This window comes from Penicillium manginii (genome assembly GCF_028828005.1).
Source record: "Penicillium manginii strain IBT 31320 chromosome Unknown utg000009l:1.0-3297300.0:1.0-3298630.0, whole genome shotgun sequence".
NCBI classification, from domain to species: domain Eukaryota; kingdom Fungi; phylum Ascomycota; class Eurotiomycetes; order Eurotiales; family Aspergillaceae; genus Penicillium; species Penicillium manginii.
Genome location: NW_026643110.1, coordinates 2,981,158 through 2,997,100, shown reverse-complemented (window position 1 = coordinate 2,997,100; position 15,943 = coordinate 2,981,158). Strand labels below are relative to the sequence as shown.

General features: G+C 50.5%; 6 protein-coding genes across 6 annotated transcripts; 2 read left to right on the top strand and 4 right to left on the bottom strand.

Annotated features, from left to right (window-relative positions):
- Positions 1-2,678: 2,678 nt before the first annotated feature.
- On the bottom strand, positions 2,679-3,638 carry N7533_012827 (Short-chain dehydrogenase/reductase SDR; the record flags this gene model as incomplete). The annotated part of the gene is made up of 1 exon (XM_057109477.1): positions 2,679-3,638. One exon carries the CDS (start codon positions 3,636-3,638, stop codon positions 2,679-2,681), a length of 960 nt encoding a protein of 319 aa, XP_056954578.1.
- A 768-nt stretch (positions 3,639-4,406) lies between these two features.
- Positions 4,407-5,576, top strand: N7533_012826 (sialidase family protein; the record flags this gene model as incomplete). Its single annotated transcript, XM_057109476.1, has 1 exon — positions 4,407-5,576. The coding sequence occupies one exon, from the start codon at positions 4,407-4,409 to the stop codon at positions 5,574-5,576; it is 1,170 nt and encodes a 389-aa protein (XP_056954577.1).
- A 639-nt stretch (positions 5,577-6,215) lies between these two features.
- On the bottom strand, positions 6,216-8,184 carry N7533_012825 (putative MFS multidrug transporter; the record flags this gene model as incomplete). The annotated part of the gene is made up of 5 exons (XM_057109475.1): positions 6,216-6,478; positions 6,541-6,670; positions 6,742-6,854; positions 6,912-7,036; positions 7,103-8,184. 5 exons carry the CDS (start codon positions 8,182-8,184, stop codon positions 6,216-6,218), a joined length of 1,713 nt encoding a protein of 570 aa, XP_056954576.1.
- A 780-nt stretch (positions 8,185-8,964) lies between these two features.
- On the bottom strand, positions 8,965-10,971 carry N7533_012824 (gamma-glutamyltransferase family protein; the record flags this gene model as incomplete). The annotated part of the gene is made up of 5 exons (XM_057109474.1): positions 8,965-9,185; positions 9,245-10,244; positions 10,300-10,649; positions 10,715-10,733; positions 10,807-10,971. The coding sequence occupies 5 exons, from the start codon at positions 10,969-10,971 to the stop codon at positions 8,965-8,967; spliced, it is 1,755 nt and encodes a 584-aa protein (XP_056954575.1).
- A 455-nt stretch (positions 10,972-11,426) lies between these two features.
- On the bottom strand, positions 11,427-13,256 carry N7533_012823 (chaperonin-containing T-complex subunit CCT2; the record flags this gene model as incomplete). Its single annotated transcript, XM_057109473.1, has 4 exons — positions 11,427-11,486; positions 11,554-12,928; positions 13,026-13,183; positions 13,254-13,256. The coding sequence occupies 4 exons, from the start codon at positions 13,254-13,256 to the stop codon at positions 11,427-11,429; spliced, it is 1,596 nt and encodes a 531-aa protein (XP_056954574.1).
- Positions 13,257-13,474: 218 nt separating this feature from the next.
- Positions 13,475-15,484, top strand: N7533_012822 (WD40 repeat domain-containing peptidylprolyl isomerase; the record flags this gene model as incomplete). Its single annotated transcript, XM_057109472.1, has 3 exons — positions 13,475-13,550; positions 13,617-13,994; positions 14,049-15,484. The coding sequence occupies 3 exons, from the start codon at positions 13,475-13,477 to the stop codon at positions 15,482-15,484; spliced, it is 1,890 nt and encodes a 629-aa protein (XP_056954573.1).
- Positions 15,485-15,943: the final 459 nt, after the last annotated feature.

The following is a 15,943-nucleotide window of genomic DNA, read 5'->3' as shown; positions in this document are numbered from 1 at the left end:
GGAGTCTTGGATGCTGCAGGCCTCGGAGAATTGGCAGGAATCTATTCGATCGGGGTGATTGCTCCAACGGCCACATTTGCAAACGGGCTGGCTGATGGACGCGGCCGTTCGTGAAGGGTGCGGAAAGGCGCAACTGGGGGCAAGCAGTGCCGGGGGTTGAGCGAATGGGAAAGACAGAAAGTATCATGGTGGATGAAGTGCAGATCGAGTGGGAAAGAATTCAGCTGATGTGAGGGAGCTAAAGAATAGTTGGTCGATCATGGTTCATGGGCTGAGCACTGGCTGGCGGCTTGAGGAGGAGATGTTTTGAGGGGAACGTTGGAAGTTGGGGTTAAGTCGGGCAAATCGGGGAAGTCGGGGAACTCCCCACCACGCCTCAACTCTGCAACACCACGTCAATCATAAAGTCAAAAAGTCTCAAAGTACGAGATGACCGAGGCGCTAGTAGAGACTAAATAGTGCAGATAACAATAGTTCATAATAATCATAAAATTAGCAGTGCGAGTACTAACCGGCGCCACATTAAATTTCTACAATATCAATTGGACCCTCGTAAGCGAGGGTCCGCCACCCAAATGGCACTCCGCCCCCAAATGACACTTTCGCATAAAGATATTACATCTCAACTTTGTCGCGTCGCTACACCATCAATATGACAGATATCAATAGGCAAATTGAACACCGTATTCAGCAAGCATGCGAAAAAGTACGACTACAATCTCAGCCGAATATTGCACAAATTGCGCGTGAATTTCGCGTGCCATATCGACGGCTTCTTCGCCGCGTGCAAGGTCAGAATTCGTTATTTGAACGAGAACCAAATGGTCGCAGGCTTGATTCCATACAAGAACAAGCTTTATGTCATTGGATTGATTATAATGACAAGCTTGGGTTGTCAGTGAAACGTCATGAGATTGCTGCAGCTGCTCTATCAATTCTACAAGAAACTGAACCTGATACTGCTCCGATCGGTGATAAATGGCTTGAACGCTTTTTTCAACGACATTCTGAGTATCGTGTACGTAGGCGTAAAAGCCTTGATATTGAACGACTTCGTGCGCATGATAAAAAAGTCATGGAGGAATGGTTTGAAAACCTTCAACGTACGATCGAAAAATATGGGATTCAATCCGAGGATATCTACACTTTCGACCAAACAGGCTTTCAGATTGGGGTGGGCAAAGATCAGTGGATTGTTACACGTGAGCCACGTCAAAAAATTGTATCTGAAAACCATACAAATCATACAAATCGTGAATATGTGACTGTTGTTGAGGCTATATCAACAGATGGCTTCACCGTCCCACCGTTGATTATTTTGGCCGCGAAACAAGTTCAATATCGCTGGTTTGAGGATCTCAAAGATGACGAACAAATTGCTGTAAATGAAACCGGCTATATCGATGATCTGCTTGCGTATCGGTGGATTCAAATGTTTGAAAAATCTACGCGTTCACGCACCAAAGGATCCTGGCGGTTGCTCATCTGCGACGGTTTTGGTTCGCATCTGAATTACGAATTTGTCAAGTTTTGCGAAGCTTCATTTATTCAACCCTTCTTCTTGAACGCTCATACTTCACATTTGGTTCAGCCATTGGACGTTGGTGTGTTCAATGTATACAAACACCACCACAGTGAAGCAATTGAGGCCGCAACTGCTACAGGATGTACGAAGTTTCAGAAAGTTGATTTTTTTGGTGCAATTGCTTCAATTCGCGCAAAAACTTTTACATTACGTACAATCAAGCTTGGATACAGATTATCTGGTATCTGGCCATTCAATCCTACGATTGTATGTGATAAAATGGTTGAATATACACCTGAACGTACTGAATTGCCACTATCACCAAACAAATCTGAATCTTCAACCTCGTCACTCTCAACCAATTTCGGTACACCAACAACTATTCGGGAGATTCAAAAGCTTGAAAAGGAGCTTCTTCGAAGTGGTGAAGATATGCATGACTATACAATAGCTATTCAAAAGCTTGCAAAGTCAGCGCAGTTAGCTTTATACCAATTGAAGGAAGTACGACGGGAAATGGAAGCAACGAAAGCCACTACGCTACGTCGCGATGAGCGACATAACCTTTCAAGATCAGGTCTTCGTACGTGGGGTATTGTATCCGCTCAGAATCTACAAAAAATGAAGCGAGGTAAGGAAAATTTGACGGAATTGGAAGCAATTGACAAAGTGCGTCCTAAATGGCGCAAGGTTATGGAAGAATTGAAGCGTGAATCTAGGCGTTCGGGGCGGCGTCTACGGCGCTGAAATATTGATATATTGCAATTTATACGCTATATTATATAGGGTCATATGAAAGTAAGTGGTATATATGGTATTGTGTGGTATAGAATGTAGGAATGGTAAAAAGTGTCATTTGGGGGCGGGTTGCCATTTGGGTGGCGGACCCTCGCTTACGAGGGTCCAGTTGATATTGGAAAATTTAATGTGGCGCCGGTTGGTATGATATGGATATGAGTTAGGTGAATAAAGGCTATGTATGGTAGTACATGGGTTATAGATAAACATCAGAAACTTGAACAAGAATATTGGGCTTTCGAGAAGCCGCTGCCATTGCTTTGCTCCGAACCATCACAGGATTACATAGGCATACTTCTCATCGGCCAAAGGATGGTCGCACCGAATCAGAAGTGCTAAAAAGTAGACAATAACATTAGACGGCATTCTGCATGATGCCAGGACGCACACCCTCGAGAATTGCCGCAACTTCCTTCCACAGCTTCAAGCGGGCCTGTCGCCCCTCATCACTGCGCACCCAGGGTGATAATGCGGTGTTCTCAACATGACCGTCGGTCATGTAGGCACCGTGGCTCTCGAGTCCGGCCGTGATCCCCGCCACTAGGGTACGTGATCCAATCTCTGTTGTTCGTGCGAGCAAGAGCCGTATAACCTGGGCTGCACCGCCTGCCTCGCGTCCTAGAGAGGAGTGGCAGAGACCCGGGTTAATCATATTGATGATCACCTCTGATCCTCGCACCCGCCCAGCAAGCTCCTGCACAACAAGAACCTCGAGGAGCTTAGATAGTCGGTATCGCTCGTCCATTTTGGCCTTGGACTCCTCAGAGAGTGTGTCCAGGATATGGTCGGCCTTCCACTCAGGAAGCGAGACCCAGGCGTGGACTTCACTGACCACAAAGCTGAGCCGGGGCTGACTCCCTGGTACTTTCTGGCCTGTTTTCCTGAGGATCGGGAGAACCAGCAGTGATAGTAGTAAGGTATTGACAACATTCACGGTGATGGAACGCTCCAATCCTTCTGCCTTTGCGTAGTTGAGAGTTGCTACTCCGGCATTCAGTAGAGCGGCATCCAGTCGAGGCAACTGCGCAACACGATCCCCAAACGCCAGAACTGATTTATTGGATGCTAGGTCAACCTCCCAGACTTCACAGACGCCTGAACGGCCGGTGGATGTCTCGATCTCCTGCTTGGCTTCTTCACCAGCGGGGACATTGCGCACTGCGAGGATGACACGCGAAGCGCCTAAGCGCACCACATGACGAGCTGCTTCAAATCCTAGTCCAACATTGGCACCGGTGATGAGGACAGTTTGGTCGGCGAAGGAATGTTCGGGGTAGGGAGGTCGAACACAGAATTGAGAGTAGAGGAAGCCCATGTTGTCGTTATTGTGGGTGGTTGTGGATGAGATAGGTAAATGGGAAATTCAATGGTTGAATTTGTTGAGTGATGGAAGATTCCAAGGTAGATTCAAGTTGTTTTTGATGAGAATTAGAATCATTGCTGAATGGGGTGTCTTTATATAAGGGAAATTCAAGAAGAAGTTGAAGCTGAAGCTGTCATATCCCATGTCGGAGATTAGTGGACACGGCGATAAATGTGGAGCGGCCCCAAAGGCCTAATCCCGCCACGGTGCGATGGGGTTTGCTAACACCGACTCGGAGACTCCAAATGCCGGCATAATCAGATCGGGGGCGTGTATGATGGAGGAGAAGCCGGAGGGGAAGCTGGATGAAAATAGACTGGGTGATGTGGAGAAGAAGAATAAAGTTGAGGTTGAAGCTGCCAAGCCACATTGCAGTGAGAGTATGTACTAACTAGTTACAGGAGTACCTGAAGAAGAACTGCTGTAATCATTCACTACCCTCGGTTTAATTTAGTTAATTAGTTTCGGTGTAATTAACATACCAGTATAGTAGTAGTCCATCTTCTTTCCTTTCATTGTATCCGTATAACTTGGATCATATTTAGATTAGATTCAATCTGTAGCTGTTTGGGATTTATTTATGCTGCCTGGGCCCATGACGTAATATGAGACATCTGGAGATCTCCTGGAGGTTGAGAGCATCTTCAACTTCAACTTCATTTTCTCTACTCTTCTCTTCCCCTTCCTCCTCCGCAAATCACTCTCCCTACTACAAACACAATGCCTGGTCGCTTCGGTCAGAAAGTACTCAACGTCTTGGGTGTCAATCATTCCCACGATGAGCAACAACCCCCATACGGAGGGAATGGAGGATACCCCGGCGGGCCACCACCAGGAGGACAAATGCCCCCAATCCCCCCTGGACATCCAGGGCCCCAACACCCAGGTCGCGGTCTAGTGAACAATGATGAGCGTGCACTCTCCTCTCACCCCAACCAAGGAACCTACCCGCGTCTCGCTCGACTCTCCGATGGCTCCATTCTCTCATCCTTCACACGCTTCCCAGACGGCCAACGCGCTCTCTGTGTAGCGCGCAGCACAGACAATGGACACACCTTCCAAAACATCTCCGAAGTGACCCGGGCCGCAGGCGATGTCGATAACATGTTCCTCTGTGAGGTAGGACCGGGTGTTGTACTAGCAGCCTTCCGCAACCATGATAAAGGAGACAATGGCCCCACACATTTCCGGATCACCGTCTGTAGGTCGATGGATGGCGGAAATACGTGGAGCTTTGCATCGCAGGCCGCCGAAAAAAGACCTCCATTTGGAATCTGGGAGCCGTTTATGCGAATGGGTCGGAGGGGCGAGGTCCAACTGACCTACTCCGAAGAATTCGCCCATAATAACCAATGTACCATGCTCACCGTCTCGCATGATCAGGGGAGTACTTGGAGTCGCCCAACATGCCTGCATGGGGACAGTGATCCCCGTCGAGATGGTATGAATGGTATTGCGCGCACTTTTGATAATGGTCGCGAGGCTCTTGTGATGGTCTTTGAGACTACGACGTACGGTCCATTTAATGTCGAGGCTCTTATCTCTTATGATGACGGTGCCTCCTGGCATAATCGGCACCAGGTGTTTCGACCCCGACAAGGACACAATGCGGGTTCCCCACAGGTTGCCTCTTTCGCGGATGGCTCCCTGGTCTGTGTCTTCATGACGGATGATGATTCAGATCAAGTGGCCTGGGTCAAACATGCTTCCATCAAGGTTTGCTTCGCAGGTCCTCCCCAGAATGGCCAGATTAGGTGGGGGCCTCCGATTATGGTTTCACCGGCCTCTAGCTTCTGGCCGGGAGTGATGGCGCTAGATCATCACACGGCCCTTGTTACGTATGATCGTGGAGGACCATTGGCCAAGTCAGTTACCTGGCAGACGTGGTAGGTAGCCAAATCCCCACAGGGGACATAAGAAACTGATACAAAATAACTATTATGAATATTCATATGCGATGCTTAGTAGTGTTCCTTGAATCCGCACAATTGAGTGTTGATCAAGCATTCTCTAATACTGGCCGGAGTTGTGTTCCGATCAGTATGAGTATGACGCAATTTAGTTGTAGTGGAGTTCAGACCTGATAGCCTGGTCTCAACGTGATGAATATTGGCATCATCAACTTGAAGAGACTCGAAAACCATCGTCATGATGACTACTACCAGTAGTAGCGAATTTATTGAATATCGTAAATGCCCCCAGTTGAAGTCATCCCCCCCCCCGGGGCCCCAGAGTCACAGCCTCATCTCGGTGCTTCCGTAAAACGATTGGAGCCATAGAAGCAAAGATATTTATATTTTACTAGTCGTTTATCAGATTAGATATCAACTTGTCTTAATCGAGCTCCGACATCATGATCTCTGAGAAAATGTGTCGAAAGACTTCACAGGTTTCGGCAAACTTGCTTGAATCCACAGACAATTTGTTGCTGAACAAAAAGAACGCACAAAATCCTTGTACTTCAAAAGCGCCCAGTCGAAATCAGCAAAATATCAGTAGACCTTTTCCATCTATACTCTTAAACAATTCTCAAACGGTTCGTTGGTCTCGGCCCATGGGCGAACCGGACAAGTAACGCTGCACAGGGTCCGAGTCACCAGTTCCACATTGAGAGACCTTGCGTCCGGCCTTCTTCCTGTCTGCTGCAAGTACTTGTGCGAATGGTGATCTCTCCCGGATGGTTGGCCCTTTCCAGTAGAAGATATAGATTGGGATCGTGAATATAATAGCCATGAATCCCAAAAATGTCGAGGGCCACTCGAGCGTATTTGTCTTGCCCATGTTGCTGTACACTGCAGGGTGTGAGTAATTATGCACATCATTTGCTTAGGCTGGTAATACAGATATCACTTACTCGGAACAGAGTACATTGCAGCTATACCGGCGAGGAAATCTCGCGCGAAACCATTGCCTCCGGTGGCTGAGGCAGAGTACGGTCCGTACGAGGCAATCATGTAGTCGATCGTTGCCATATAGATTGCGAACTAAAAGCAAAAGGTAAGCTCGCGTCCTCCAAGCTTCTATTTTATGTAATTAGGCCTTTTAGAGTACTCACGTTGGCAATAGCAATCAAAGAGGAAAATATCATCGGCGCAATCCAGTGAACATGTGGAGGGCCGAGACTTGTCCAGGCGAAGCCAAATAGCCCGATCGATAGCAAAGGTGCGACTATCACAGTCAGAACATACTTTCAACTGATACTTAACATTCAATGGCAATAATTACCGAATAAAAGCCAGTAGAGTCGAGCCTCCGGTTGTAAGCCATCCGGGTCACGCTCCCGATCCCTATTATGCTTGGCGATCCAGGGTATGAAGGAGAAATAAGCAATGAAATACCCGACCAGAATACTGGAGATAGTCAGTAGTTATCTTAAGTAATACAGAGGATGTGATAGTAGTAGGATCTATACTCACGGGATGAAGGCCAGTCCAATCTCAATAGTATTGAACCCCCACTGCTTATACACCGGGGTATAAGACTGAAGGAAAGTGAAGATCAGCGCATCACTGAATCCACTCAGTAAAGCGAGACAAAGAACAATCGGCTCGCGGAAAAACATGATGAAAGGCCGAAGCCAGATCATGAAGATCCAGCGGAAGGTCAATCTCGTGCCTTTCAACTCGTCTCCACTCCAGACCATATCCCCGGCCGCCCTTCGTCGCCTCGCCTCCCGGGTAACCAGAAGACTGCACCGAGTCTCAGGTACAGCCCAGTGCAAGATCTGTACGAATCCGCCAAGTATCAATTGGAGCCAGAAATTCCAACGCCAGTCAAGGAACGTCGCGACAAATCCGCCAATAATCGGCGCAATCACAGATCCAGCCACGGAAGATAGAACAATAAAAGAAACGGCATATTGTTGATCTTCTGCCTCCCACATATCAGCCACCATACCGAGAGTCACTGATCCACCAGCCGATGAAAGGCCGCCCAGCAAACGACAGACGACAATTGTGCCGAAGTTTGGAGCCAGCGCACACGGTATCTGCCAGATATTGACGAGGAACAGACTCAGCTGCATAATGGGCCATCTTCCAAACTCCTCACTGAAAGGCGCCCAGAACTCGCAGCCAAAGGCGTAAGCTATGAGGAAGCCCATCTGCCCGACTCTAGCTGCTTGCTCGGAGATACTGAAGTGTTTGGAATAGAGGCTGATACTGCTGGCGTAGAAACTTGCGTTGAAGTTCATGGATGTCTGAACGGCGAATATGATGGATATAATCCCCCATTTCTTCCACCAGGGAAAGGAGTAACCCAGTTTATCGTAGCATTCCCATTCCTTGAGCTCGGAGTGATCCGAAGGTGGCTCGGTGTTGACACCATCAGCTTCGGCTGGGCCTTGTTTCTTCTTTTTCTGTGAAGTTCCGCCTGGTGAGCGGACGCGTCCATCCACGGTATCCTCATCGGCATCGCTTTGCTTCTCGATGTCCTTTTCGAGTTTCCGGTCTGTGGCTGCTGTTTCGGAAGACTCGGGGCTATCGGGCGTGTGTGGCATGTTTGTTTTTCGTCTAAATATTATTCGATTGGTAGAATATGGGAGTATGTAGAGATTGATTGTTTCTGATCACAAGAGGGATCACCATCTTCACTTTTTGCAAAATGAATGATAACTCGTTTTCCCGGGTCTGGGGATGGACCTTATATGAACGAACTATCTCTCGTAAGCGACAATGGCATTCAAGACCTACTCTATTCGGATCCTCCCCGATAATGTTCTCACAATTTCTTCTCCGATTGGTCTCGAGTATTGATTCCCACGGGATCGTGTGTATGTTTCCGCTAAATGTCGCGTGCATCCTGGTGTGGAGTGGACATCCGGGGGTAATGACCAGGAAGATCGTCACCAACGGAATCAAGATGCCCTCCGCACTTTGGAGATCTCCAGAGACCGCAATTGGGGCCCGCAAATCGCGAGAACTGAATCTGGAATTATGTTGGATTGTTCTCTATGCGTTCGGATTTGGTCTTCCGGTGGGTTGGTGTCTGTGCCTAGCATCTTGGAAGGCATCTTATAATTGAGAGGGCTTGCAATTGGACCATGCCCACGGTAGCTGCTAACTGATAGCTGCAATTACGCACGAATTGCGAAGACTGGGGTTTCTTTCGGGGCTAACCCCGTCGATCCCCAGCTATTTATCTTACCCTTTAAGTACTGGGAACAGTGTCGAGCAATGCATTGATTTAGTTATGGGGAATAGTTAGACTATGCGATCATCAATCATAAATGGATCTCTGCCAAGGGCTATGTACATCAGATAATATGTATAGCTTCGTCTTACAACAGAGGGAATGCCATTCCATCGCCACGCTGGTCACTGCCGGCACTGTAGACCGGCTTCCCCTCGTCATAGTGCAGACGAATGACCTGGCCACGGCCAAACATGGCGCGCTTCCAGCCGGCAAGTACCTCGACCTTGTGGCCAAGATTGCGCAGGCCCTCCACGGTAGCTTCGCTAATGCCCTCTTCCACATAGACGGTACGGTCCTGGTCCTCCTCTGTCGGTGCGGCGAGGCAGATGCGGGGGGGGAGTCCAGGGCTGCTTGTGGGTGGTAACCAAAGGCGAGCATGTTGAGAAGAACTTGAACGTGACCCTGAGGCTGCATGAATCCACCCATTACACCGTATACGGAGTGCAAAGAATCGTCAGAGACATTGGTAATGAGTGCAGGGATGATGGTGTGGTATGGTCGCTTGTGCGGTGCCAGTGCATTCGGGTGGCCCGGCTCGAGGGAGAAGTTGGCTCCACGGTTTTGCAGGGTGAAACCACAACCAGCAGGAATTATGGCAGTGCCAAAGCCGGCATAGTTGCTGTTGATGAAAGAAATACCATTTCCTTCGCGGTCTGTCACGTTGAAATACACGGTATCGCAGTGGTTGTGGGCAGGGCTGCCGTGGTCTAGAAGATCGGATGTACGCTCGGGGGAGAATAGTTTCGCGCGCTCAGCCAGATAATCGCGTGCTAGTAGGCCTTGCGAGGGAACCTTCTCCACGTCGGGGTCAGTGACCCACCATGCGGCATCAGCGAAAGCAATCCGCAGACTCTCAATGACGGCATGTAGATACTCGGGGGAATTGTGCTGATCCTCACGAAACTTGGGGATCTTGCCTGTTCGCTCGAGCTCTTCCATGATACCGAGGGCCATGAGTGCCACAATACCTTGTCCATTGGGTGGGTGTTCCCAAACTCGGACGCCTTTATTGGGGCTACCATCAGTTCCGGGAGTCTGCTTGGACACAATATCCTGTCCGGTGAACTCGAGTGAGATGGGATCGACTTCTTGGGTGCCAACCTCGGCGTGGTAGGCCAAATCCTCTAGAGTCATGTAACCACCAAGATCTTGTATCACCTTGACGATCTGCTCGGCAATGCGACCTTGATAGAAGCCTTTCTTGCCCTCAGCTGCGAGAGTGCGGAAGGTCTTCGCCAATGTGGGGTTCTTCATAATATCGCCCGGAAGCGGGGGACGCACACCATCCTTGGCCGAGGCATCATCCTTCAGCATTTCGCGGAAATTGGGAGACGCATTTCGAATATCATCCTCGGAGCCGTGCCACTTGGTGGGGGTTAACAAGCTTGCGGGTGAGGGGAAAGCAGGCGGGGTTACTTACTCCACGAGAGGAAAGTTCGGAGACGGGGAATCCTTGCTCGCCCATCTCGATAGCCGGCTGCAGGATTTGTTCTAGGGAAAGCTTGCCACTGCCAAACTTCTCGACTGTGTCCACCCAGCCAGCAGCGGCACCGGGGGTTGTCACGGCCAACGCGCTCAGCATAGGGATACTGCCCGAGTCACCGGGGGCGAGCTTCAACTCCTGGCGGACTTTTTCCAGACTTCCCGCGCCGGGGTAACGGCCAGAGCCGTTTAAGGCATGGACTTTCTTGGTCTTGGAGTTGTAGAAAAGGCAGAACATATCGCCACCGATTCCGGTAGAGCCAGGCTCAGACATGTTGATGGCGGCGGCTGTAGTTATCAGCTTGAGATCTTCGAGTTCTTTTCTATTCCTGTGTGTGATGATCCAGACTTACCAACGGCAACAGCGGCATCCTATAGAGAGGTCTAAATTAGTGATATTGCTCTCATCTTCAAGTTGTCCGGGCACTGGTATGACATGACATACCGCAGCATTACCACCCTGGGTCAGAATGCGATGGCCGGCAGCGGCAGCCAGAGGCTGAGTGCACGCGACGATGCCATTGGAACTGTGGACGGTACTCCGGCGACTGGCGAAAGGCACAAAATTGGCGTTCGCCTTGGCGTAGACGGCTTTGGAGTTGAGAGGCATGATGAGAGAAAGTGGATCGGCGGAGTTCAGGGCAGAATGGGGTGGGGTCAGGGTTTTTATAAAGGTAACTCGGAGTGATGTCCATGAGTAACACAGAGAAGCCGAGGGTGATTCAAGCCTGGGAGTAACCGATGAGGGGACTCAGATAACATTCCAACTGGAAAGTCTCCACTTGCACCCCCGCGCCTTCCAATGATGCTTGGAGTCGGAGTTGGAGTCATTCGGAGAGTATCCCAGTCTCCCCGTAGTAGAGTAGCAGTAGAGAGTAGGCATCTATGATACGATTAATTAATTTCAATTCACCTGGGCATGCTACGAAAATAATTCCTAAGTACTAGTAGAGGAACCATGTAACCATGAGCATGGTACTATTCATTGCCATATTAGGGCTTCATCTAATGTACGGAATTTTGGTCTGGGAAAGATACATATCCCATCACATCTCATCATTCATTTCACATCCGCTCACGACGGCGAGGCGCCGCCCGGATGATGTTATCCACCCGGAGAAGAAGCTACAGAGTAGTATTAGTATATCAATCTCTCAATCGTGGTGGGAATCTGTCCAGGGTGAGAATTTACCTCTGCAGCCTCCGAGGCCGACGAAACAACCGCCTTCTTCAACTTATACGCCTCCACGACGCCCAACTCGCGCATATCAGCAATACCTCCACCCGGTGTCAACAGGTCCAGTCCGGAGCTGGTCATACCGTTGTTGATGGCCTGGCGGAGACGGGTCACCAGATCACTGGAGTCCAGACCCGCATTATCAGCCAGAATGGTGGGCAGCTGCTTCAAGGCGTGTGCGAAAGCGTCTACCGCCAACTGCTTCTTACCAGTGGTGTTCTGCGCAGCGTGCTCGACAGCCTTGGCCATCACCATCTCGGCGCAACCTCCACCCAGGGTAGCCCGCGGGTCCTTCACGGTCTGTGACAGGACGGCGAGAGCATCGTGCAGCGAGCGCTCAGCCTCGTCCAACAGCTGCTCGGTGGCACCGCGCAGCACAATGGTGCAGGCCTGGCCGGCAGACACACCGGAGAACTTGATTAAGGTGTCCTCACCAATGATAACCTCCTCGATCAGGTCACAAGATCCCAGCTTCACCTGGTCGGGGTGCTCGAAGGTCGAGGCGATCTCACCGCCAGTCACGAGAGCCAGACGCTCAATGCCGTCAAAATCGGCGTGCTCAATGGACATGATGCCGGCCTCGGTGAACAGCTGCTCGGGCCAGTTGTAGATCAACTGACGGTTGACGAAGCAGTTGATGCCGTGGGACTTGATCTGCTCAACCTTGGCGCGCATCTTCTCACGCTCGGCCTTCTCCAGGTCGGCCAGCTTACCGGTCGAGTCAACCTTGACACGAGCACCGAAAATCTTGACCTTATCCGTGTCCATGGCGGTGTTGGCCACCAGGATCTTGGCGTTCTCCAACCGCTTGGGCTGGTTGACACCAATCTTCTTGTCCATAATGAATCCCTCATCCAGGTATGAGTCGTTCAGCTTGCCGCCGGCCTTCTTGATAATCTGAATGTGGCTGAGGTCGGTGGAGCCCTTCAGGCGAAGGACAGCCTCGCAGGCGAGACGGGCAAAGTGTTCGCGGTCCTGGGCGAGCACCTTGGAGCTCAGTGTGGTACGGGCGATGGCGTGCAGGTCCTTGCGGAAGGCCTCGGGGTCCTTGCTGCGGTCGACAGCCACAGACTCAAGAGCGGAGAGGGCGGCCTTGCTGGCTATCCGGTAACCATCGATAATGGTCTGGGGGTGGATCTTAGAGTTGACAAGTTTCTCGGCCTCGCGCAGGAGCTCGGCGGCCAACACAGTGACGGATGTTGTGCCATCACCGACCTCGTCGTCCTGAACCTTGGAAATGTTGACCAGGACCTTCGCGGCGGCGTTGTCCAGAGCGATCGATTTCAAAATGGTAGCACCGTCGTTGGTGACTAGAATTTCGCCAGTGGATCTAAATATCCCAAGACGATAGTTAGTACACCTGTGGTATAAATGCAATGCCCGCGCCCGCACTAGCTTGATAAGAAATTGGGAACCCCTCCACGTACGCAGATTGCAGAATCTTGTCCATTCCCTTGGGACCGAGGGTACTCTTCACCAAGTCGCCAACGGCGATGGCACCGACAAAGGCGGAAAGACGAGCATTCTCGCCCTTCTCCTCAATTACGTCGTCCGCAAAGATCTGTGTGGGATTGCCGAAGGAAGCCTATGACAAGCAAAGAGTTGGTTAGCTGAGAAATACCCACTTCGAAGAATCAAATCGATCCAACACATACCATTTTGATCAGCTTGAAACGAACAATCGACCGTAACGATCAAATGTGTCGACTGCTGAAAGATGATAGCAACTCGTCAACAGTGGGGGGGAACTTGAAGGGAAAGGAGAAAAGTCAGGTGGTCCGAGCTTCTTCTGCCCGCAAAGGCCACCGCCCGCGCGATGCGCTTCCCTTGACTTCTTGATTCTTCGAAGCTGCTCCTGTCTGACGAAGTGAGGAAAATGCCAGACTCTGAAGATCTCGCTGTAAATGCGGCACTGAAGCGACCGCATTCCGCCGTGGAGGACAACGACAATGGTGAGTGACCCACCTCCGAAGAGCTCTCGATAGCTTTACACAGACGATTGATCAACTTCATGATAGCCGACGACGACTCTTCCGATGATGACTTCGGTCCAGCGCTCCCTTCGGAGGTTGCACCCAAGAAGAAGCGGAGAAAGCTGCCATTTGAGAAGGTCTACGTGACTGCGCTACCCACCTCGCCGCGGTACTCCAAATCACTCATGCACAAGGAGCAATTGTCCTTCGTGACGGTCACTCCATTCACCGATTTCTTAATCACCAGCTCAATTGACGGCGTGGTCAAATTTTGGAAGAAGGTAGCGGACGGTATCGAGTTTGTGAAGGAGTTCCGTGCCCATCCAGGCGAGATTCGAAGCACGACTGTCAGCGCCGATGGCCGCAGCTTCGCAACGGCGGGCACAGACAAGACGGTCAAGATTTTTGATGTGATTACTTTTGGTGAGTATCTCTAAGCTATCTGGAGTTGTCTTTGCTCGGCGCTCATTAGAACAGATCTTCTGGCAATGTATAGTATCGAGTTCGTACCCCGGTGTATCTGCTGGGTGCATCGACGAGGCGCATCTCTCCCTCTCCTCGCAGTGACCGACGAGTCCAGCAACAAGATTCAAGTCTTCGACGGCCGTGGCGAGAACCCGCAACCCCTGCACACCGTCACCTCCGTCCACCGCAAGCCCGTGGCAGCAATTGCCTTCAACAATGCATTCGACTGTGTGGTTTCTGCGGATGAGTCGGGTATGGTTGAGTATTGGAGAGCGGGAGATGGATCATTTGAGAAACCAGACAATGTCTTCGAGCTGAAATCATCGACCAACCTTTTCGCCTTCAAGAAAGCCAAGTCCGTCCCCACCGCGATCACCATCTCCCCGTCTGGCGAGCAATTCGCAACTGTCTCGTTCCCGGATCGCCAAGTGCGAGTATTCGAATTCGCAACTGGCAAGCTCTACCGCACATACGACGAGTCAATAGCAACCATTACAGATATGCAACAAGCCGGCACAGCACCCTATCAACTAGACGAGCTAGAATTTGGACGAAGACTAGGCGTGGAGCGCGAACTGGAAGGAGAAGCGACCCGGAACAAGGTCAACGTCTCCTTTGACGAGTCAGGACACTTCCTGCTCTACGGATCACTATACGGAATCAAGTGTATCAACACCTACACCAACCGAGTGGTACGAGTCTACGGCCGAGAGGACCCATTCCGCGCCTTGAACCTCACCCTCTACCAAGGCCAGCCCCTGCGCAAGGGCGTGGTGACTGTATCAATGGCAGCCAGTAGCAACCCGCTACTACAAGAAGCTGAGGAGCGTGATCCAATCCTAATTAGCACCGGGTTCGCCAAGGTCCGATTCTACATGTTCACCAACGAAACGGAGATATCCAAGTCATCGCGCGATGTGCAGAACGAGAAGCCGACCGAAACATCCGGAGGACACGAATCAAATGCCCCCAAAGCCGGCGAGAGCGGAACAGCCGCCGTCCTACACACCACCATGGGCGACATCCACCTGCGCTTATACCCCTCCGCTGCCCCTCGTACTGTGGAGAATTTTGTCACGCACGCTCGACGGGGCTACTACAACAACACCATTTTCCATCGTATCATCCGCAAATTCATGATCCAGGGTGGTGACCCGCAAGGCGACGGTACCGGAGGCGAGTCGATCTGGGGCGGCGAGTTCAATGATGAGTTCTCCAGCTTGAAGCACGACAAGCCGTATACGCTTTCCATGGCCAATGCCGGGCCCAATACGAACGGCAGTCAATTCTTCATCACAACCGAGAAAACTCCTTGGTTGGATAATAAACATACGGTCTTTGGACGGGCGGTGCAAGGTCTGGACGTGGTGCACAAGATTGAAAATACGAAGACGTTCAAGGAGAAGCCCGAGGTCGACATCAAGATTGTTAGCATTACCATTTCGTGATGCGAGAGGAGAGGAGATGCAGATGAGGATCAAATCTACAATGTACAGTAAATATATGCGAGATGAAAGCGCTGAAATTCATTTCATTCCATTTTGGACGAGCCACGCAAAAATTGTAGTAAAAGTAGTAGAAGTATATGTACGATGCACCTCCTAACCGAGCAAGAAATCCGCGGGTTGTATACGGAGTAATCCGTAACGAGATAGACCAGTGTTAGCATTAGATAGTATCGAAAGGGGGAAAAAAAAACCGTGCAATGCCTTAACCCCATGACCACGCAAAACGCCGAGAAATGCAATAGAGTGGAACGAAGCAACACGTAAAGGAGGGTCCCGAGGCAGCACCGAAGATCAGATATATCAAACATAACGCGCAGGATGGTGTAATAAAATAAGCAAAGTATTGTTTTCCCCCTGCTTTTCCCCTGAAAAGCGGGTTCCCAGAAATGAAAGGAAAAG